Source organism: Anopheles coluzzii, chromosome 2, assembly GCF_943734685.1.
Source record: "Anopheles coluzzii chromosome 2, AcolN3, whole genome shotgun sequence".
Lineage (NCBI taxonomy): Eukaryota > Metazoa > Arthropoda > Insecta > Diptera > Culicidae > Anopheles > Anopheles coluzzii.
In genome coordinates this window covers 100,057,237-100,081,689 of record NC_064670.1, presented here as the reverse complement: position 1 = coordinate 100,081,689, position 24,453 = coordinate 100,057,237, and the positions used below count along the sequence as shown (strand labels likewise).

Genomic DNA, 24,453 nt, shown 5'->3' with positions numbered 1-24,453 from the left:
CTCCTTAAATAACCTGTTGTTGTAGTTCTGTTAAACGCTCATTCATTTGTTTATTCCCTCTTTGCCAATCGTTCCTCACGCGTACGTTAAGTTCTAGTAGTGACAAGGCTTGTTTTGTGTTGTTATGGTTACTGATACGTCATACATAATCATCTTCATAATTATCCATCATCTTCGCTCAGTGTTGCATGAATACAAAAAGTGGAAAGTTCCTTGTTTCTAATTTACCAAACCGAAACCTGCACGCTAGAATCAAAGAAGAAAAGAAAAAAAGAATCAAACAAAACCAATGCCAAAAACCAGCTTCAAACCACAACACGTGTTTAGAATAATGTACAGTGATGAGCGCTGTTGTAGTGTGTATAAAACAGAATAGAGAAAACAGAAAAACAAAAACAAAAGAAAAAAACAACCTACATAATTTAACGCTAAACAAAACCCAGGGCTGTGTAAGGATTGATCTAGCTGTAGAAAATTAACGAAGGGGAAGTTAAGGATGTGAACAACACATATACCGATCAAAATGTGGAACAAAGTCGTACGCGCACACACACACACACATGCCTCTCCAAAGGCAGTCGTTCGTCCCCTTCGATCATTGTTGTGTGATAGTGTGCATACAAAATCAAAACCGTTCGTTTTTCTTTCTTCAATGCCCAAAAAATGGCCAAACAAATACTCGTTTAAAAGTGTGTGTGTGTATGTGCAATTGTAGGCAGCTTAAAAGTGTGTTATGTTTTACTGGACTTAACTGATTTGTGCAACAGAAAACCATGTGAATAACACTTAACTTATAAAAAAGAAAACACACACAACCAAAAAGCTATATCGGATCGTCGTTCCTCTCAGACAACCAATAGACAAAACGAAAGCAACATACAAACAAACAAAGCAAAAAGGTGCAACTAATCCTCTCGTCGGTTCGTCAGTCGCGTAATAATCTAATAAGGAATAAAGTAATAAGGGGGGTCGTCTCTCGTCGTCGTAAACGTTAAACAAATTCGGGTAAAACTCGCGTAAATCTCGCACCATCCGTTATTCGTCGCCGCCGCCGCCGCCGCCGCCACCGTGTTCGTCGTGTAAATCCGTGTGATCGTTCTCCGTCTTTCCGCCGTCGTGGTCGTCGTCATCGTTCGTATTCGTCGCGTTCGCGTATTTATCGTCGTATTATATCAAACTCAGTCGCGTGATCGTGTCGTGTCGGTATTTCGTCGGGATCGTCGGTATTAATTAAAACAAAGCAGCAAGGATAGGGTTTACGATAGGGGATATGTGATACTACATACATAGTAGGGAAAATGTTACGTTATTTGTTTTTTTTTTCTTCTTTGTATAGGGGTTTTTTTTTAAACAAGAACAGGAAAGGAAGGGAAAAGCTCTACGGTAGGGAATAGTAGGGACTGTATTTTTGCAATTGATCATAAAAAAACAAAACAAAACAAAAACGGGCCAAAAACCAAAAACCAGCAGCTGGTGGTAGTAGTTGTTAGCTTGTAATCTGTCGTAGTTTTCTGTTATTCCTTTCCTATCTCTCTCTCTCTCTCTCTCTCTCTCTCTTTATCTTATATTAGTCTCACCCATACAACCTGTGTGAGGGTGCACTATATTGACTATTTAGTTACAAAATCACTTATTAGAAGAAAAAAAACCTCATGTACGAATGTGTTGGCTATGATGTGTATGTATGTTTACGCGAATGTGTATGTGTGAGTGTGTGTGTGTGTGTATTTAAAGAAAAGGTGTGTGTAGTTCAACTGATTTAGTTAGATTTTTCAATTACGAGATGCTGCCGTTGCTGGCGCACTGAGGCACAACAGCAGCAACTCTTTTACTATTAAATAGGAAATCAAATTTCAAATTGTTTGATTGGTGTTCAACAAACTGTTCAAAGAAAGGAGCAACCACTTACAGAAACAGAAAGGTGCTATAATATGTATGAAAAGATAAAGTTGAGTACCCGTGGCGATTGCAATAATTGTTGTGTTATCCTTTCCGATTTTACTTTACTAACTTAATTTGCTTCCCTTTGTTTTAACAAACAATCATCATACAAAGCGTGCGTCACACTGTAATTGTAAAAAAAGGCATTCTCACCTTTCCAAAATCAAATGTGTGTGTGTGTCAGAATTAATCTTAGAAAGGGAAGTAAAAAACCAAACAATGCAGACAATTTTTCATCCTGTTTTTTTAAAGTAATAAACGTATAATTAGCGAATGTGCGATTGAATGTGAATGAGTATGTGTGTGTGTGTGTGAGTGTGTATGAGAGAGTAAACAAATAGGGAAAAATACGATACAAAGATACCAGAACAGTATAGGATTATGTTAGGGAAATTCAGCGCAAAAGTGATAGCGTGTTAGGGCAAAAGCAGCAGCAGCAGCAGCAGGAGTGTTAAATAAGCAGAAAAAGGTCAAAAGGACAAAACCATGTCCAGGAGCATAGGAGCATAGGTTATATTTGTGTATTAGTATATCAACAGAAGTCTCATCCTCAATTTCTACCAATTCTCCCCCTTCCTTCCCATGGAAGTGTACCCGTATAATACTCCCTAATCATCCTTCTACATCCTCCCCTCCATTATCGATGGTTGATCGTCGTCGTGTCTCTTTTCCTCCTCTCTGCTCACATTTTTTATATGATCATTTTGTTTCCTAAAATTGCGTAGTTTTGAATTATGTTTTTGGTAAGCAAGCAAAGCTAGTAAAATATACCCTTTGCTTTTGCTAGCTATGGTGCATGCAGAATCACTGTGCCCAAACATCATTTCTCCCTACTACGTTTTTTTTTCAAGCCTAATAAAAACGTTTATAAATTTGCAAGAAACAAAAAGAAGAAAAAAAAGAAGTAGTGGGCATGTAGTGCTGTTGCCATGCTCAAGAAGATTGGGCACTTGTTAGCAGCTTACTAACGGCTCAACACTACTCATCCGTGCTCAGCATCATTGTACTATTTATGTTCTAAGAAATCGCTAAACCACGATCGCAGCACGCGGATTGTATGATGGTGTAGGTGGTTTGCCCCCCACATAGAACAACGCTTCGTTTAGCAGATACACTAAGAAATGAAAAAATCCCGTTCCAGCGTAAGACAATGCTTCTCAACGAGAGAAGAAGAAGAAAGAGAAAGCAGAAGAAGTAAAAGTACACAAATCTCTTGCAAAAACCACACAAAAACTCACTACTGAAAAGCTTTACTTGAACGACGAACAGTCGAACAGAAACTCGCTCTTCTGTACACAACAACAAAAAAGCGATAATAACAGGAGGGGGGCTCTGTCTGCCTGATCCAGCAGCGCCTCGAGAGAAGGAAGAGAGGGCACAGTTACTTAAACAAACTCTTTCTAACCAATCCAACCGGAAGCTGTAATAAAAATTACTCGCAGAAAGAATAGCACCTACCTTAGAGAAAGTGACCGAATACAAGGTGTGATTCTAGGAAGGGCAGAAAGAGTGCGACGGAACGAAAGAGAGAGCGTACATTATACAATATTTCGAATCATTAGACAGAGCAGAGCGCACCAAAACCCTTGCGAAGGAGTAGAGGAAAAATTAGACGAAACGAAACTGCGTAGCGATTTTTCTTTTTGGTTGTAGAGCTGACGATGCACTGTGATGTTCAATACAGAACAGAAGGAGCAAGACACGCACGTCAGAGAAGCTTTAGCAGAGGTTTAGCGGTAAAGGTGGTGTTGTAGAGCAAAATATACGGATAGACAAAAAAAAAAGATTTAAGGAGAGAAATAAGGTGTTGTGTCACAACAATGATTACAAGAGAATACATATTATACATCTAAATCTATTAAAACATATTTAGAAGGTGTGTATGTGCTTCATTACAGGGTTTTACCAGGTCAATAAACAACTGTCCACGTGCAATTGTCTCCTGTGAATATTCAACACAGCAGCACTACAGCGTTTTCCAGCGATTTTTATAGTTGTGGGACACTCATTCCTTGACTCTTTCCTATTGGAAGTGAACTTTATATGATGGAATTGGACTGGCTCCTTGGAAATTCCAATTGGGTGTGTCCAACAAGGGTGCTATAGAGTCCAATTCCCATTATATTAAGTTCATATCATGTAGGAAAGAGTCTAATTAGTGTCCCACAGCTAGGAGCTCCTGGGAAACCCTGTAAGGTGAACGTAGTAGGCTGTGATGGATATTCCACAGGTTGTTTATTGACATGGTCGTCAACCCTATGTTATTTATTGCATCCGAAACTATTTGCTCAAACTTACTTACCAAGCTTCTTCACTCTGTTGATTTCGGTTTTTTCTCATCCATTCTTCCATACCTCAAGCAAAGAAAGCGAAGTAAAAAAAACACACCCAATGCTCTCTCATCTTAAAATACTTAATACACCTTTGTTTTTCTGTACGTGGTTTTCCGCTTCATCATCCGTCCAACTACAATCGTTTTTGCTCGCGTAAGTTTTTCTCTTTCTTTTTTTTTTGTTTTGCTTTGTTCATCCGTTATCTTTCTGCTTTGTTTCGTTCTCGGTTCCCTTTCTATCTCTTTCTCTCTCTTTCTCTCGTTCTCTTCTATCTTTGTTTTGATTTATCTAATCATAAAAACAAGTAATAAGAATTAATTTAATAATAAGTATTAATTCGATTCGCGCGACTATCCCACTACTACTTGTTTGTGTGTGTTTGTAAATGTGTTTTTTTTTATGTTTGTGTGTTCTCGTTCCTTTCCTTCCCTTTTTTCTTTTTTTATTTATTCTGTTTCCATGTTTAGTGTTAATATGTTGATGTTTGATGTTTTTCGTCCATTCTGTTCAGTTCGAAAGCTATCGTTCCCTTTATCCTATCCCCTTCTCCTCTCCGTCGGTGTAGTTATATGATGCGCTAAAGAGATGCTGTTTGTTGCGCACTATCTCTCTCTCTCTCCCCCTGGGAAGGTTTTCCCGCTCCCGTTCGTGTTTGGTGTTTGGTGTTCGGTTCCTTTGCAGATAGCCACAAACTACCGACCTGTGTGCGCCTTTTTTGATGCTTTGTTGCGTGTGTTCCATTCCATTTCGGCTAATGTCGGCAATAATATATACGCACAATATGTGTACTGTTATAAAGGTTCCTTTTCCCCCCACTATCTCCCAATACCGACGAGAGTGTGGGCGAGAGGGAGCTGATTTTTGTTTTCGTTTTTTTTCGCCCTTAACTACTACGCGTACACAGAGAGAGAGAGAGAGAGAGATAGAGAGCGAGGGAGAGTGATATCGACGAGAGGGTTTTGCAACAATGGGAAGGATAAGGGAAACGCTCTGTGGCGATAGGCAAAATCGGTTAGTAATTGTAGTATGGAGCTGTGTATATGTATAAAAAACATACGTTTACAAATACAAAATCTCTCCCCTTTTCCTTATCGCAGCTGCTTTAAGCATGGTTCCTATATAGTTTTTTTGTTTGTTTTGTTTGTATGTTAAATCCATATTCAAGGCATTTGTTTTGTTTTCTTCTTTCTTCTTCTTCTTCTTCTGCATCCTCCTCCTCCTCGTTGTGCTGCACCGCACAACAGCAATAGGACACACAAACGATGCAATGTGTTGGCGATTTGTTGCGCATTTTTTTTTCTCTCTCTTACAATTTCCACGTACACCACATTCCCTTCCCGTGGCCGCAGCATTGAAAGGCTGATGGGTGGGTGGGAGTACCCATTCTAGTACAAAAAAAAAAAACAAAAAGTACGGAAGCTCAGTGCCGTCACTAATGCGTCAACTTTGCGCTGATGACCATGTCCGTCCGTTCATCCTTCTTCTTCTTCCCCTACTCAACTGCCTTCTTAGACTTCGTCCGGCTCGAGGGTAGAATTGCGGTAGTTGCCGCCACCGTCACCTGCTGCCGCGACCTGCTGCTGCTGCGCAGTAGTCTCGTCGGACGTGGGTGGCAACGAGGAGGGTGCTGGAGAGGACGAGGTGTCCGTCGTGGCGGCAGGTGCGGCGAGCCCGGCACCGTCCACCTCGGTCAGCCCCCGGTCGGTCATCGCTTTGACCGTTGCCTCCAGCGAGCGGATCCGGTTCTCGTGCTTCACGATGATTGCCTTCAGCTTGCGGAACTCTTCCTCGAACTTTGTCCTCAGCTCGCCAAACTGTTGCTCCTGCAAAAGCGCGTTCCGGACGGAGACGGAAAAAAAGTGTTAGTGATCTTCTTCCTAAATGAGCAATTGCCATGAAGAACACTTACCGAAACGCCACCGATTGTGATCTGCTGTGTGCCGTTGGCGGGCGATGTGCTTCCACCGCCGCCACCCGACGTTCCATTGTTGACCGTCACCGGCGAACCGTTGGCGGACGCACCGGCCGAACCGCCGGTCGATGCGGACAGCGTCTTCGGGCCACCGCTCTTCGGTGCCATCTTGTCCAGCACGTTCGACTTCTTCGTGACGGTGAGCGTGGTGCTCTGGGCCTGGGACACGTAGCCACCCTGCACGAGAAAGACGCGATCCTAATTCAGCGGGTTTCAGAGAGATGTTCTAACGCTACTGTTCGGTACACGGGAGCTTACAAACTAAGGCATGTTTTGTGTTTTCTGGCAGGGGTTATGGACGGGTTTTTGATGTTTTGCTTTACACCACCACCCGCGGAATGTGCTGTGCTTGTGCTTTTGTTAAAACGTCTTTCATCTGGCTAGTCTTTTATGTGGCATTACACACACACTTCTATACGTACCTTCAGCGAGATAAGCTGCGGATCGGCATCGGCCCCACTGATCCAGTCTTCGGCGGAGATGGACGCCTCGTCGGCGAGCGTGTCCGGGTAGAGATCCTCCTGGAACAGTTCGCTCTTGCGCGGCACCGTCATCGAGATCACCTGGCACAGCCCCCCGTTGTTCAGCCGGTAGAAGCGGGCGACCTCGCACGTGCTCACGTCGCAGCCCCGCTTCGGCATCATGCCGATGGCGCGCTGCGAGTCCGGCGTCTGGAACTGGCTAATGTAGTGGACGTACGGGTGCTCGGGCGTCACCTCGAAGTACCGGATGACCGAGTCGCCCTTGCCGCACAGGTAGATCAGGTTCGTGTCCGGATCGTACAGCGGAAACATCACGCCGTTGGACGTGTCGAGGTCGACCATCACGATCGGGTCGCCCAGTGCGTCCGGGGCGCGCAGCGAGTACTGCCGCTCGGACGACCGGTTAAAGCCGGTGGTAAAGATGAGCCCGTGCCGCAGGAAGATGGCCCGGGTCGCTTTAGAGCCTTCGTGGGCCAGCGCCTCGTTCAGCACCTCGCCGTTGCGCGGGTTCAGGATGCGGATCTTCTTGTCCTTGCACGTCGTCACCAGCTGCGAACCGTCCCAGTTCCAGCAGGCGCTGTAGATCGTGTCCGGATGGCAGTCGATCCGCACCAGCACCTCGCCCGTACCGACGTTCCACACCACGATCAGATTGTCCGAGCCGGCGGTCAGCAGCACGTTCAGGGCGGACGGGTGCCACAGTACCAGGCCGACGCGGCGCTGATGGTACACCAGATCGACCACCGGCTCGGTGAGCGTTCGGGACAGTCCACCGTCTGGAATTTGCCATACCTATCCGTGGGGGGGGGGGGGGGAGCGGGAGAATGAGAGAAAGAGTTAGTTTGATTGAAAACAGAATGGGTTGAATTATTTGAACAAAACTGATGATTGGAAGAACTAAATGGACTTTACTATTCAATTTTAGATTAAACCGGGTGATAAATAACATAAAATGCAATATTATAAGCGAAAAAAGAGGAATTTGAAGCATTTTAATTCGTATTTTCTTGCATTTCAATAGGAATCTCCACTTAAATGTACCTTTAACAGACTTCAAAAATAAGGCTCGCTTAAAACAGCAACTTGCATACCTTCAGGCGTGTCGCCACCGAAGTAACTCGATTGGCAAAATTAGCAAAATATTATAAGCATTGATATGTTTCTTTTATTACACTATGGGATGTTAAAACTATTGCTCAAGAAGACAGCAAAGCCTATAAAAATCCAAATGTGTCATCTATTTTTTATACAAAACTCAACCTCTGAACATCCTTTGCCAAGCGCCTAAATGTATGCACTATGATTTTATTTCATGATTTGGTTATTAATTGAAGGTAAATATTAATGAAAAATCAATGCAAAGGTCTAATAAAGAAGGACCCTACTTGAAAAAGATCGCGATCTATTTATACACCTCATAAATAGCAAAAATGTTTAACACTGGGTCGTCCAAGACATTAATCTATCGTGTCCCTTTCCTTGCGCATCCTGTCCCTGTACTAATGCCCTGCTGGCATTGGATTTGTTTTGCTCTCGAGTTCTCTCTCCACTACCTTGACCGCGCGTGCTCATCCCTAACCTTCGGCTGCTGCTGCTGCTACTACTGCCGCCTTTCCTCCCCTCCAACCACCTTCGAGACTTACCTTCACGACGCAATCTTCCGACCCAGATGCGATGACATTGTCGTTGTGCGGGCACCAGGCAATATCCAGCACGGGGCCCTTGTGCCCACCGACCAGTGCATGGTCCGCCGCGATTCGTCCGACCTGCAAAAGAAGAAGAAGAAGAAGAAGATCAGATCAGAGAGATGCGGGTTTTTTTTTTAATTTTGTTCATTTCCGAACGAAGGAAAAACGTTCTCTAGACGCCAAAGAAAGAATGACATTGAGTCCGTGGCGCACACTCAGGAGGAGGTGACCTCAATTTCCACCCACCACGATCATCACCACCACCACCATCAGACCAGTAAGTCAGTGAGAGATGATCGATGCTTGTTTTTCACATTAATTAGCGCTTGGAAGAGTTTTATTCCCATTGCGAAGACATTAAACCGGACTTATCACTAAGATTTTGGCCCACAGGCCTCTACAAACAGAGTTATTGAGCTTGAACTTCATGGTTTGTAATCTTCCCAGGAGAGAGGGGAAAAAAGACTCCGAAAACAATGATTACAGCAGGACTGATGACACCATCGATTTATTGGGAAATTGATCCCTCGTCTTCCAGTGCGTTTCTGCGCTAGTAATCCATCTTTACGGTTCAACGGTTCACGATTACGCTTGCGTACGCAGTCGTAAAACTTGATCAACACAGTTTCAAAGCAAACCACCGCGTTCGATTACTTATCCGTTCAACCGTGTAAAAAAACTTCGATTCGGTTGTACATGATGATCTTTCACTTCGCTGGCATATCTCTGCGGGGCAGGAAAATTAACCCCCCCGCACAAACAAAAAAAAAACACAAACGCCAGCCGGTAAAGTGTGAAAATATCGGTGCATTAAAAAGAAAAGAAGTGTCTTTAAAAATAGTTTTGCACACGAATGATACACGAATGGGCGCGATCGGCCAGTTCGAAGATACGCCTCTATACGCCTTCGCACCGAACAACAACGTCTCGAAACACCTTCCTTTTCTGCCAAACCATTCCAAACCCGTTGCGCTATTTACGCCAAAAACATTAAACACACGATCGTTTGGCGCATGGTAGATCACGTCGCGGATGGGGAGAGAGTGCGCTGGTCATGGGGCAAAGGATGTTTACTTTTCCAGCTCGCAAAACACAGCACGCCCTTTCTTGCTCCAGAGCGCACGCAAAAGGGCGGTCCGTGCGCAAAACGCACCCTCAGCTCGTGGAGAAAAAAAGGAAATGGCACCCACGCGGGACTTTCCTTATTTTTTTTTGCAAAATAAAATTGGCAAACACGGTGCCCTAATGCCAACACACACTAATGAGAGGCCAACCGCATAATTAATTATTAACGCCAAATGCGAGGGAGGCTCCCTCCTTCCCGTTCGCGGAGCGTGCGCGCGTCCCGGTCCTTATACGGTCATATACGGCGGTCGTGCCCCAATCAAACGCGATCACTCACGTGGTCGCCCATCATCCTCAAGCAACGACAACAACAACAGCACCTGCCCTGCTGAGAGACACACACACACACGAGAGCATCCTTCGTCGCCATCCATCGTTTTGGTCTTCCCTTCCTTCTGCAGCAGCATCTGAGCAGACGAAAACGCTGATGGGGGAAGAATTTATAGAATCGCTCTCTGCGTGTGTGTGTGTGTGTGTGTGTGCGCCACCTCATTTGTCGCGTGTTTCCATAATTAAACCACGCGTGCTGTGTAGTACCCACCCAGCGCTCCTGCCCCAAATCCCCCCCCCCCTCCCCCACCCCTACGCATGTATGCCGTCCGTTCGATCGGTCGATCATGCGGCAGAGCGCGGAAGTGGCAGGAGGATAAAGGTGGCGAGATGATCAAATATTTGAAACATTTGAACTGCAGCCAAAAGGCGTGCGTGTGTTGCGGTTTTTTGCACTCACCCACATGTGCATGCATTAAAATGGTAAATAATCTACCTTTTTTTAACTTCTCTCTCTCTCTCTCTCTCTATCTCTCTCTTGATCTTAAACTCAGTACGGGGGCGGGTGGTCAATTTGTGAATGGATAAATAATAAAACCGGCCAGCGAGTTGTTGTTTTGCGCGACAGAAAGTAAACAACCTTCTTGGGTTGGATGGATATGAACGGGGGGCGGGGTACGGTTCCGTTACCATCTTTGTGCAATTTTCCTTTTTTTCCCCACCCCGCATAAGGAATTCCCGCACAATTCGGGTCGTGTCACAATAACAGCTCTATCAACGAAACGGGTCTTCTTCTGCGACTCGTGACAGTTTGTGTATCATTTTTTCAACTGTAAATTGTTTGTGACAGAGAGAATTCCGTCGCAAAAATTGATGACAAAGAAACATTGATTGGTAGGGCGAGGAAGGAACTGTACAGAAATAATCAAATATACGTTTAAGGGCATTATTTTTGCTTCCTGTTTTGTTGCGGCATGTTCTGTTTTCGCGCAGATCAGTATAACGCCTTCACATATCATATGAGTATACTCTTTAGCAATGTTCGTGCAACAAATCAAGACAACCAAACTACAAACAACTTCAATGCCTACACAACTACTACAAAGCCATTTTATAATTTTTTTGGATCTGGTGTTCTTCATTTAGGTTATTTAATGCGCAATTTCAGTACCAAATCAGCCTGTGAACTAACATTTAAGGACAACTAATTTCCATTATTCACTGTCAGCACCATGCTAGTTAAAACCGGGAAGCTCCCTGGCTATTTTGTTAAGGAATAGAAACTATTCGACCGTTAATGGATCTTATGAATTTCTTGCACTTATGCACAGTGTTCCGACATTTTTCAAGAGATCGGAATGATTGTTTGCAAGGAACATTGTTAAAGAGTATTCTTGACGACGTGTGAAGAAAGAAGTCCGATAAGAAAAATTAAAACTCTTACTTAAGTACATTATTGCCATCACAGTCCACAATGCTGCTTACAAGATCCTGTCCCAGATCCTGTTCTGCAGAATTGAAAGACCTTGCTACAAATTTCTTCGCCAGCTACCAAGTTGGATTTTCTTGGAGGCAAATCCACCAGATCTTCGGCAGATCCTCCAGAAGTGCCGAGAGCTCCAGATCCTTACGCACCACCTGTTCATCGACTTCAACTCGGCCTACGACTCCATAGACCGGAATGAGCTATGGAACATCATGAGGCGGTACCGCTTGAAGGTGTCATTCGAACTCGCGCGGGGCTCTAGCCAACGATAGCCGTGGCATGATCTTCTACCGGTCTCTCCAATTTCTTGACTTCGTGGATGACATCGACATCATTGGCAGGACAAAAGCGAAGGCGTGTGAGGCGTACACCTGACTCAAACGCGAAGCAGCAAAGAATTGGATTTAGAAACAATGCAACGAAGACGAAGTACCTTCTTGCCGGAGACTCAGACCATCTGAGAAGCAGTGTATTAGTTTACGGCAACAATCTCTAGATGGTAAAGGAATTCTGCTATCTTGGGACGGTTGTTACTTCGAACAACGACATCACCAGAACTGCACGCTGCGAACCGACTGCTGAGATCCGGAAGACTTCGAGACCGCACGAAAAGTGAGAAATATCGCACATTGATCCGTCCGGTGGTCCTTTATGGACACGAGTCTTGGACCATTCGAGTTGAAGATACAAACGCTCTGGACGTGTTTGAGCGACGCATCCTCCGGGCCATCTTTGGCGGTATGTACGAGCGTGCAGGATAAGGATAAATCACGAGCTTGCTGAGCTGTATCGCGAACTGAGCATCCTGACGGTGGCGAAGTCTGGCAGGATACGATAGTTGGGGCATGTTATGATGAGGATGCCCCATCAAGAAGGTGTGTTCGACGGATATATGGCCTAAGTTGCCAGTCCTAAACCAATTGAAGTTGGAAGGTCATATTGCAAGAGCGGTATAGTTTGGAGAAGGTCCAGGAAGCTGGATTGATGTAACCTCACACAGCAAAGAAGAAGAAAAAGAAAGACAGCGACCTCCAGTTCGGCACGAGGCCCATGTGAGCACAGCGAACTCGATGCCTGGATCTGAACCTGTTACAGATAGGGTGTCTATATGGATGGGAGACTGAAGCCAGGGACCGAGCATCCTGGAGAAGGATTGTTGATTGGGCTATGTCACACCGCCGTGCTCTATCGCAAGCAGGCCAACAAGAGAACAAGAGATAGAGAGAGAGCGCGAGAGAGACTCTAAGGAACTGTCCAGGAAGCTTCAAATCCAAAAAATATTAGGTATATGTCTTCAGGTTTCACTTATCCTTAGTACCAAAAAAAAGAATAAGTTTTAGTAATTCTGTCTATGGGGCCCTTTCCGTTTGAAATTCGTAGGCTGAAATTTCAGCCAGTCAGCTGTTTGCATTGTATAGCAGTTTTCGAGCAGCTATCTAATTGAGTATAATATACAGGTGGGCTTATCCCAAGGTGTATGAATTTAGAAGGCTGATTTTTATCGCTTCTGCTTCTGAATGAAGATTGTAAGAGTGTTTTGAGTATTCGTCAAGCCTCCAGAAAGCTCGTTGGAGCAAAAGTTTTCACTCGTTCTGTCAAAAAGTGATGTTGATGATGAAAATTAGTTATGAAAAAATGCTATAAGACCACCTGGACTACATACACTTTGATTCCAGATTCCACCACCTGATCTCTTTAATGCACCTTGGGATAAATGTAAACAAACCTGTGTTTTCGAGCAGGTACTCGAATCTAATTCTAGCTTTTAGGCTAAAATTTTCTAGACTGAAAATCGCAGGCTAGTTTTTTGTGTGGTTTTGTATGGATTGTTTACATGATTTCAGCCTCCAACTGTCAAACTCCATACAAAAAACTAACTAGAATCGTGAAGGCCCCCTATTTTTGTTATTATTAGGTCAATGTTTCAGTAATACTAAGCAGTTAGATCTAAAAGTTGCATATTTTCAAGGAATTTTGAGATGAAAGATTGGCCGTTTAACATGATTGTTGGAATGAAACCGATCATTTTTACTCATTTTACAACAGTTTATTGCTGTTCCAAAAACTCGACAAAACCTTAAAACATTAGTTGTTGTTTGTTTAACCTCTATAAAGCAAACACGCTGAAATCAACACGAATTCCACCAAACCATTCGCTGCGGGCCGTGTGTGTATCGTTGAGTTCACTGGAGTTCAATAAATTCCAAATATAAAATAAATGAACCCTTCTCCGATTTTATCGAGCAAAAACTCCATCCGATCCGACCATATTCCAAATCGCCTGTTTGTCTAACCTTAACCAGCCGGTGTGGAGCAAGCGGGACTAAAGACTGATGACGAAAGCGATCAAGAACGCACAACATTTAACCTCCAAACCAAACCCATTGAGCAGCCAGTAGCAACAAAACATCACGAGCACACGGCCCCCGGGGCAGGAAAATTCACTTTAAAGACGATGCGATTTCACCGGAAAACTCGGGGCTCTTCCCCTCCCCCACCCTCCCCAAAGCTTGTGCGCACGTACACGCGCGCGCCATACGACAACGACACGCATACGACACGCACGATGATCTCGCGCAAGAAGCAGCCGAACGCACACAGCAGCCTGTGCTACTTGTCTCCTGGGTCTATCTCATATGAGAGCTGTGAAAACATCCCTTCCCTTCGTTCCTCCTTTTCCCCTCTGTCTCGCCAAAACGCAAGAGAGGAACGATGACTCAATGTAGGATTTTGCACCGTGCCCTTCCCCAACATCCGATACGTTAGCCGTCGTCGTCGCCTAGCCTAGCTACCCCCGCCAAGCAAACCCTCGAACACACTCCTCTCTGTGGGATGCTTGCGCTCACTGCGAATCGAAGTTAAATTCAGAAAGAATGCTCTAAAATTAGCATCGCCGATGGAGGAGCTATTTTTGGTGCCGGCGGGCCGCGCGCACACACTTTTCTCTCAGCCGACCGACCGAAATGTTGGGCCGAAAATGCGCGCGTGATCACGAAAAGGGGGGGGATGGGGAGACTTTTTTTGGTCACCGGACGTACTGCAATGTAGCGCGTGCATCGAATGCGTTATTGCTCTCCCCCATTGTTGTTCCCCCTTACTAAATCCTGGCACAAGATTAAGGAAAACTGCTACTGCTAGGCCTACTGCTGGAAACGGTGGCCCAAAAGATCACCATAGCAACACACATACGCAAAGCACCACCACCACTACTTACCTTATTGTGTGGAAGTACGATGAAGGCACCGCCGCCCGCCGACTCGACGATGATGGCCAGAAACTTCGGATTGACCGCGCAGAACGTCGAGTCCCAGCTGCTCTTCGACACGCGTATATTGTCGTAGCACTGTTCGCGCTTCAGCGCCTGGCCGAACACGTGCCGGAACTTGGAGCTTCTCACCACACGAAACGACATCTTCCTTTACACCGCACACACACACACACACACAGACGCACGCACGGACACACTGGCCTACTTGTAAAAAAAACAACCGGCTACACAACAATCCACCTGTGCGCTCCACACTTTAGGCACTTTTTCTTAAGTTCAAAACACGTGCACTCACTTTCTTCAAAGCCCTTTTCTTTTACTTTTGCACGTTATCACAAACTGAAAATAAAAAAAAAAATAAAATAATTTTCATGATTTCTTTGTTCTAAGGAAACACTTGCACTGACTAACGTTACTGTCTGCCCGCGTCCACCAGTCCACCAAGTCCACCGAAACGATAACACACACACACACACACACACACACACACACACACACACACAAAGGCGCACGTTTTGTGGGATGACGTTTGCAGATGAATTGGAAAAATCAAACACCGTGCAACGGACCCCGTCTTTCATTCGGCACTCCTTTTTTGGTCAATGGAAAGAAGCAGTTTCTTCATGCGCAGCACACACACCACACATTTGCGCCACGCAACCGCGCTCGCAGTTTCCTTTACCGGACTCGCAGCAGATCGAACACACTTTTCTACTAATCGAACGGATGATGTGAAGGGGAGTTTGAAGCGGGGGAAAGGTTCCAGTTTTTTTTTGCCATCCACCACCCACTGTTATCACTGTTTGCTTAAGGGGAGGGTTTTCCCCCCCACTGCTGTCAGGGTTAAGGGTAAAGGAGCCTTATCTTCAGAACTCGGTGTGTGTGTGTGTTTGTTTTTGTGCCTTTTTATATTATCGCAATCGATAAGACTCCACCACCACCAACTCCACCACCAAGCCATATCCGTTAATGCCTTTTTGGCCCTTTTTTCTCGCTGATCAACCCCTCCGTCTGACTAACGATGTTTTTTTTTATCGCAAATGACTCATCAAACTCAAGGTTTAATGAGTTAATTTACAGCGGGAAACTGGAAGGCACTGTGGAAGTGTTCTTGGCCGATAATTGCAACATTGAAATTAAACTTTATCTTTCGACCGATTTTTGGATTAAATTGAAACGTTATCAGACTTTTTCGGTGAAGACTCGTTTCTATGAATATAATAATATCCTACACACACATACTACACACATGTTTGCAACATTCCATTCATTCCTTCACGCGCTCGCTAGACAAAGCGCCACAATCAATTATGACTCGTACTCATTTTGAACGGCCATAATGGAGCAATAAATGACTCATAAACACACACACCACGCCCAAATGGCATCATTCTTTTAGCCTTTCCTTTGCATGAATATCACGTCGGTAATTATAATTCTCACAGCAGCCCCCTATCGCCCTTCAGTTAATTAATTGGCACCGATCGCTTCCGACGCGAGACACCATCCGATGTTAAATCATTCCACTGCTGTTTCTACTACTGTTTGCAATCGAAAGTGGCCACACTTATCGCTTTATTTTCATCGCCCAACCAGATAGCGGAATAGATAGAGCCGCGCGCAATGATTATCGCAAAATAAATCCCCCAAAAGCGACCCGAACGCGTAATGATATAAGATCCCCCCACACTAGAAGGAGGGCAAATCGAAACGACAAACCAAAAAAAAGACGACACTGCAACCAACTACTAAAATGTCTTCATCGGCGGGCGATCGGTGATGTATTTTTAATCGCACTACAACAAACCGTTCCATAACCTTGCGTCGTACACCAAACAAAATCCGCATCAATCCACCTCAGGTGTGCTGCTGCTTATCACACCCATCGGGATGGGGATGGGGTGGTGGAAAGGGGGGAGCACAGTATTTGATTTTTGTTGTGTTTTGTGTGTTTTCGCGTGGTGATGATGGTGGGGCGATATGGCGACACCGCGCGCATTTGTCGTTGCATTGCGCGCTGCCTGCCGCCCCGCTTGTCACCCATTAGTGCCGCAAAACTGTGTTTGCAGAAGCGTAAAACAGCGAAGTTGTTAGCGGTGGATTTCCAGCTCCAACGAACCGAACCAAAGTGGCATGGGGAGTGAGAAAGAAAGAAACAACAGAAAGAAAAGTAGCATAAATACTACACCACCATCGTACGAAGCGCCACACACCAGCGCTGGATGGGGCATTTTTCACTTTCATTTCGAACGGGGTGTGGTGAACTGCCGAATGCTACTGGCACTGGGAGAGGGGTGGGTGTTTTGTTGTCTCTCACAACAATCCGCGAGTCACCTGTGTCACTTTAGTGAAGTGTGAAGCAAGTCGGCTTCATCCTTTTTTTTCCAATTACATCAGTGCGAGCGATGATTGGCGTTCGGACACCACATAAAAATAAAACCGATTACGGGGTGCAGTTTTCGGGGCGTCCGTTATCGGATAGATAAAACGATTAAATTCCACCACCACCGCCACCCCTCACACTCACGCTTTCGATGATGCGCGTTTGGGGGGTTTTTCTTGGTCTAACTTTCTGAAACGGGGATGCTGTGTAACTGGGCACCGAACTGAGTCTTATTAGCGAACTGCTGCTCGATTCGTTTCAATTCCCAGCTCCAGCAACGGATGGGGGCTTGCCAACCCCAAGAACACGAACGATTCGATCTTCTCCATTCAGCAAACTGGCCGTTGAGGTCGTCGTGCACCCGGAGGGAAGGTGATGTTCCAAAAAGGCGCGCGCGAATACTATTTAAAGCATTTTACCTCACCAGACCGGCTGACGTCGTCGTCGATCAGGCAGCAAACATCTGACCTTCGCGCTGGCATTTCACAGCCGGCGATGAGGAGTTATTTGTGTGGGTAAAAAATCATGAATTGTGTGCCCTTTTCGTTTGCCGCTCTGCCAGTGTAATGTAGAAGTTGACAGCAGATGGCGGGCATAGTACGATTGACACATTTCACACAGCGCACCGGGGAGACATCCTCATGCGTCGATGTGTGCTTTTTTCCCCCCTGTAGGAACGTTCACAGCCAGTTTCATCTTCAACTCGCGTCAATTGGCAGTCGGGTGCGTTCCTGCAAGTGTACAAAATACCGAATGAGTAAGAGGATGGTCACGCGAAACAAAACAAAAACGATGCGATCTCAAGAATTATAAATGCAGAATCTTTACGCTCGTGTACGTGGTTCCTGCTCCTCCTCTTCATCGGGTTGTCTGTGTGTGTGCGCCTTCGTAGTGTGTTAGTGCGTCCGCCAAACGGTCTCCGCCTGCGCCTCTCCCGTGGTAGAAATATCGACGAATTATTCACAAAACCGGATGTACCGGATGATATCATCAGCCCGTCGTCACATACAGCACACAACCCCCCATAGGGGAATAGAGACTGTTGTGAGAAGCGTACTGTTTCTTTCGTACGTTACCACACCAGCAGGCCGTGGAGCTGGCTTTGGACGGTCTTTTGCGAGTGTCTGCGACGACAACAGGCAAAGAGGGAGAGACACATTTGCTAAGGGCTTTTTTGGCTGCTTTTGGCTGTTTCCCGTGTTTCCACAAACAGCTGACGCTGGCAGACCATCGTCGTGTCGTTTCGTCAGCATTGCGGTACGAAGTGCGCCGGTCGGGAAAATCGATCAAAGCGAAAGTGGTGGCGGTGGTGGTGCCCGGTATCTTGCACACAATTTCACCGGCACGGGGCCAATTGCAGCGCAATCTCATCTGCATTGGCGGACACACACACACACACGGTTGGCCAGCCGGCCGGCTATCGGACCAGACCCCGGATGAAACCCTCTCCACACTCGCACACACACACACACACACACACACACGCGCGCGGGTATTTGAAGTTTCCATCCGGACGCACACGTTGGATGGTGGCTCGTACCGTGGTTGCTGCTGCTGCTGCTGCTCTCATTTTCTACACATTGCAATCAATACGCGAAACGAAACCGGCGCCCGAAATGCGTTCACACACTTTTTCATCTTTACCAAACAGGACAGTGGCGAAAGACAGGAGATCGGATGGATGGGGCGGGCGCTAAAACATTGGCTTGCTTTTTTCTTCTTTTTTGTTAAATATATAATCCACCAGCCAACTGCGCCCGTAACCGTAACAACACGCACCACGGATGGACAATCCACACCTACCAGCAGCGTGTTGTGGCACAGTAACACGTACTTTTCCTCCCATCGTGCGCGGTGAGGGTGGGATGGTGTGGATCAAACATCAAATGCGCAATCTTCCTTTGTGATAGCAGCAGCATCAGGTTGTAGAGAGTATGCTCGGCGTGGGAGGAAGAAGAGATGGTGCTGCACAGCGAAAAACTGGCATACCGCATTGGAAAAGCGGATGACGCGGTATTTAGCACACACACACACACACACACACTCACTCGGCGATAGAGATGGAGGTGGAAAGTGTCGGATAATGTTTTATTGATTGAAGAACCGGCTGCATTCGGTCTTTCTACTTCTTCTTTTTGTGCACTAATCTATTAGACCTAGGGGTTGAGTTGGTAGTCAAACATTTAATGAGCTCTTTGCATGTCCTTCAAAGAAGGAGTTTCAAAGCAATTTGAAGTTGGAGCCTGCTTTACAAGGTTTACCAGGGGTTCTCATAGTTATGGGAGAATTGCCTCTTCTTGAGTCTTTCTTATGAGAGGTGAACACAGGCTCCTTTGAAATTCCTATTGGATTTGTCCAACAAGCTATAAAGTACAATTCCCATTACATTAAGTTCATTTCTTATAAGAAAGAGTCAATAATGTGTCCCACAGCTATGAGAACTCCTGGAAAACCCTGTAAAGCAGGCACCGCCTTCAAATTACTTGATCGTTCGGTATCAAATTGAAGTTGATCGTTCGGTATCATTCTCAGGGCGTAGGACATGACTATTAGGGCATTTATAGGTTGTCTGGCATCATGTTTAGGACATCAAACGTTTTTAAATGCATTTATAACTGAAATTATGCATCATTTTACGCGGTTTTTTCTTCTTCTATTGTATAAACATTGATGTTCGTCTGATTCAGATTCATGTATCGTAATGAGTATTTGGAAAGATTCAATGAATCTGAATTTCGGTGAAAAAAAAAAAAGAATTTCGATATCAAGATACATGAATCTCAACATTCATGAATATCTATGAAATAATGAATCCCAACAGATTCGTAGAACTTAAGCTTCTTCTTATTCCTCTTCTTGGTGTAACAACGACCTACGTATTCATTCATGTCTATACAGCCTTTCGTGACTTCTTAGCAAGTATACCCAAGTAGCCGGATAGTATATGTCCTTGCTACGGGTCCTGCCACGTAGCCGAGTCCTTGCCACGTAGCCGAGTCCTTGCCACGTAGCCGGATATTATGTCCTTGCTACGGGGAGAAGGCCTATGCGAGGCTTGAACTCACGACAGACACGTTGTTAGGCTGTGCGAGTTAACCACTACACCTCGGGATCGTGAAAATTCAATACCTTGGAAATCATAAATGTCTGAAGATTCATGAATTTTCTAGAGATTTATTATTCTTTACCGATGCATAAATCTTTGGAGATCATGATCATGTAAAGATAGATGACCAAATGGAAGGTTTCAACACTCTTATCGTTTCTACAGATTATCAACTTCTTTTGCAATGAATTCAAACGGAAGTTTTGAAGACAGTATCCTCCAATCCTACAAGTTGATCTTCAAGAACTAACCTGAATTTCGCCTTGCCTTGTCTCAAAAGGAAACACACCCACTTCTTTATGCTAAACCTTGCCGTCTTATCTCTTCTTCCTCTATCAAACCGAAGCTGCCGGCGAGTGTATAGAGAGAAAGCGAACCGCTGTGTTCTTTCCTCTTTCCACTTGTCTCTACACTCCATTTGCCAGAATGCGGGAAAGCTAGTGAAATCAAAGTGTTTGGCCGTTTTGCTGTTTTGCCATTTTTTGTTTGTTTGCGATTGTTGTTTCTTCCACACCCTGTTTCTCGTCTCCGGTACTGGCCGGTTTGGCCTATTTTGTACACCGCTGGCCAGTTGACTGGTTGACGAAGGTCACACCGACAACGGTCTCGTCTTCCTTTTTCGAAGCGAAACCAGCGAAAGGGAGAGCGAGAGGGCGGAGCTCTTATTCTATGCAAAACTTTCTCCAAAACGGCAAAGCAAACCAGCAAAGTCAAGCAGGCCATGCCAGGGGTATGGGTTAGCTTGAATCCGCGGTTTTTGAAGAATTGTTTTAACGTACGACGAGACCTCAACCAAAACATCAAACAATTGAAGGCAAAGCGAACCTATCGTTTGGAGACGACGGGGTCCCGGCCCGGGTCGTGCGGATGAGTCGACCGTGTTGGGTTGACCTAATTGTTTTTTTTTTCTTTTCTTACCAAACACACACACACACACGTACGAGCCGGAGAAGGCTACTGCTGGCCAAAGCGCAAAGGCCGCACTACTGCTGAGGGGAAAAGCAGAAAATAACCCGCTTAATAAAAACATTATCTTGCACACGTTCCTTCCCGCGGGGTTTTGGTCGCGCGAAGCAGCGAACCTCATTAGTTAAGTAGTTTTCCACGGACACTCTGCTGGGAGCGTGCGACAAACCGGCCTGCCCTTCCCTTCCCTTGTTCTTGCCTTTCAACACACACACACATCGAAACGGACGACAATCTCCCCTTCCCCCCTCCACCCCCCAAGGGAGCGCGGAATATCTCTCGACGCGCAGCGCATACGTAGTAGCAGCAGCAGCAACCTTTGCGTAGAGCATCTCGGGCGACCGATTTCGCGCCTGGCGCGCCTCTCACTTGTTGGCAGCGCGGCACGCGGAGACGACAGACCTTGGTCAAATATTTTCAGCACGTACTACACACACACACACACGCACAAACGTACACTTTACACGCAGCAGCAAAGCAAGGGTCTCTTGCGGTAAAATTCACTCTCAAACTCCACTTGCTGCGACAAGCGCGTTGGTCTGCTTGGGTTCACTTGGGAACCGGGGGGTGTTGGCAGTAGGTGGGGGGGGAGAGAGATGCAAGTAAGGAATAATAAAAAAGCGGACCCGAAACAACCGCCCACTCGCGCACTGACTCGCGCATGGTTCCGACCACACCGATGGGGAATGGTCATCAGAGTTCCAGCCCAAGCCACGATCTGTCTACATCTTTTGCGATCCATTTGATTGCTTTTACTTTTTTTTTTTCGCCACCCCACCCTTCTGAACCAACCATTCCGAACATTCGTGTCTCAAAGAGGGCCTTTTAATCTCGCTTGATCTGATTCACTCCAAAACGGAAATCATCCATCCCCCGCCCAAGTAGATCCCGCAGGAACGTTCGAACCTATCTAACCGCAGCGAGGGACAACAAAAAACAAACGCGTTTTTTCGTCAAGCCATTTTAATACCAAAAAAGATCCTGCCATGGACACACACACACGATCGTGGATTACGTGATCCTCCTCCCTTCGTGGTGTATTTATGGGTTTTGTTCGCAAAAATATGTACGTCGGTCGCGCGCGATCACTCTCTCTCTCTCTCTATCTTTATCCTTCTCACTCTCATGAGATATGCGTATCCGAGGAGGCAAGATTTTCAATCACACATTGGCAACACACAGCCTGCTTGCTACGCTTGCCTGCCCGCCTGCCTTCATGCTCGTCTTGGGGCCGTGCTTGGGCCGCGCACCACCCGTAAGATCCCGTCTGCCCACTTCCCACACGCACGCACGCACGCACAGGGGGCACCGAACTCGTGGCCAACCGGTGGGACCGGGTTGGGACATGTAAGCAGCAGCAGCACACTTTAAGCCAGCGATCGAAGACAAGTTTCTCACGGACGAAGTTCACTTTGCAAGTGACCGAATCACTCGCACACACACACACACACATACCAAGCACCATTCACATCATCATCATGCCCGCACTGTGTTCTGTGGCCGTCTTATGTTTTATGTGCCGACCGCTCCCTCTCTCTCTTGGCAGCATTATTCTTTAAGGCGGGGTAGATGCGATTGTGACTCGACCAGAAGAAATTAAACTCACACACGCACACACCGCGCGATAAGCCGAAATGATCCGTGTCACAGCACGGGACGAGAGTACTGCTGCTGGTTCTGGCCCTGTTTATCGCACACAACGCCAAGCACTGGCACTGCGTTCCCTTTCTTTTTCAAAAAACGGAACCACACTGGGAAAGAAAGACAGCCACCAGCCAACCCACGGCAACGCGATAAGCCTTTTTGCCAAAACGCCTCCCCACACCAAACGCACACACACACCACACTGCACCGCAACACTGCAGCTGCTGGCTTACCCGAGACCGTAACCCGTAAACACACACGCCGTGTCACCGTCGGAAATGCAAATGCGCGCACCGCCGGTCAAAAATTTTGCAGCCGCACACACGCAAAACTGGATATATATAATTTTTAATGTATCACGATCAACCCAAAAAAGGCAATGCTTCGGGCAGGCAGTGGTGGTCAATCGGCACCAGGGCGTCGATCTGCCAGTGCGACAGGCATACGGTGTCAGTTGGCCGCACGAATCGCCGACTGTGGGGTGATATAATAATGTACTGCCATTTGTGGACTGATTTTGGATATTTTTACACAGCACGCGCACGAAAAACACTACACTTACCTGTTATTTCGATAGAAATTCTTTTCGCCTTTGCGGATTTCTCGCGACGCACGATTGTTTACCACTGCAGCATCGGCATGCGGATGACAGCCGATGTCGGCGTGTTTATACCGGTCGGTTTGGCACGTCGGACTGTGTGTCTGCGCCTAATCGTTGGTCGCGTTTCGAGAGATTTTCAATAAAATTTCATTATTTTTACAATTTAAACACTTTTTGATGACCATTTTTTCATCAGTAAAAGTGGTATTGCATGTTTTTGCACGAAGATGAATGATTGAATCAATTTTTTTAATCTTTTGTTGTTCATTGCAACGGTCCAGCTGGTATAAGCCACTGAACTGAAATTATTCGAATTCAAATTTGAAAATAAACGGTTTGCGCTCAATGGACATGTGGCACACGGTTGCGCTTGTGGATCTAAATTATCGCCCAAAGCGGCCTGGTAATTGAAGAAAAGGTAAGCTTTTTTGTGAAGACAAAATCTTACAGATAATAACTGCATTAAGATAAAAGATATCTATTTAGAACAACTCGGTGTTGTATAGCCACCATCATCTGGGGTACCACGTGGTGACGGAGATGTGTGTCTTCGTGTGTGATGACACGATAACTGAACATTGATCGCCAAAAACAGTTTAGTTTTGCAGATCTGACCAGTGGCATACGTCTCAACTCTAATAGTAGCCTTTCTTGTGTGTTATCGGTGATCTCTCACTGCACGGCAACGGAGCGTACGCACGATTGATGTCATCTGTGACGCGAGATTATACCGCCATACGAATTAGTTGAAAAAAAACCACGTGGTGATCATGCGAACTCACATCATTCGTAAGTGAGCTCCGATCATTTAATGTTCCGATCATACGTTACATTACGCAAAGATCGCAGTTGGACTACATCGCACTTGCATTGAAATTACGTCGGACGTTCAATAATCACATATATGTATGAGACAAAATACAGAATGACTCGCCTTTTAGATGAAGTTGTTCAGAAGAATGTTTGGGTACGGGTTACAGTGAGAGTGTATCGTTGTAGTGCCTATTTCTTAGATTGCTTAAGGAACTATGATATAGGTGCTACAATGATACACACTAGCTGTGCGGTAATTGCTTTATTATGCCGCTCATATGACTCTCCTGGCTTCGAAAAGCTGACTATCATTTGAAACGCTTTTTCTGCTTTTCTTACTTCTTTTTAGCGTAACATTCTACGCGGTTAAATGTC

General features: G+C 45.7%; 1 protein-coding gene across 9 annotated transcripts; it reads right to left on the bottom strand.

The window, feature by feature from the left end:
- Positions 1–1,361: 1,361 nt before the first annotated feature.
- LOC120949114 (coronin-1C-A) lies at positions 1,362–23,328 on the bottom strand. 9 transcript variants are annotated; one of them, XM_040366132.2, is made up of 7 exons: positions 23,227–23,308; positions 22,898–23,138; positions 14,512–14,904; positions 8,372–8,494; positions 6,669–7,520; positions 6,184–6,444; positions 1,362–6,097 (listed from the first exon to the last, which is right to left on the bottom strand). In XM_040366132.2, the coding sequence occupies exons 3-7, from the start codon at positions 14,707–14,709 to the stop codon at positions 5,783–5,785; spliced, it is 1,749 nt and encodes a 582-aa protein (XP_040222066.2). In that variant the 5' UTR covers positions 14,710–14,904; positions 22,898–23,138; positions 23,227–23,308; the 3' UTR covers positions 1,362–5,782. The 9 variants fall into 9 exon arrangements, with proteins under 9 accessions (XP_040222066.2, XP_040222071.2, XP_040222070.2 ...); XM_040366137.2 differs by having other exon boundaries at positions 6,184–6,423; XM_040366136.2 differs by lacking the exon at positions 22,898–23,138 and having other exon boundaries at positions 23,227–23,328.
- Between the last annotated feature and the right edge of the window lie 1,125 nt (positions 23,329–24,453).

Excerpts from the sequence above, each read along its gene's own strand:
- LOC120949114 (XM_040366136.2), bottom strand. The coding sequence starts at position 14,709 with ATGTCGTTTCGTGTGGTGAGAAGCTCCAAGTTCCGGCACGTGTTCGGC. Across the intron at positions 8,495-14,511 it reads TCGTACTTCCACACAATAAG|GTCGGACGAATCGCGGCGGA; the intron begins GTAAGTAGTGGT and ends CTTCTTTTGCAG. Across the intron at positions 6,098-6,183 it reads TCACAATCGGTGGCGTTTCG|GAGCAACAGTTTGGCGAGCT; the intron begins GTAAGTGTTCTT and ends GCGCTTTTGCAG.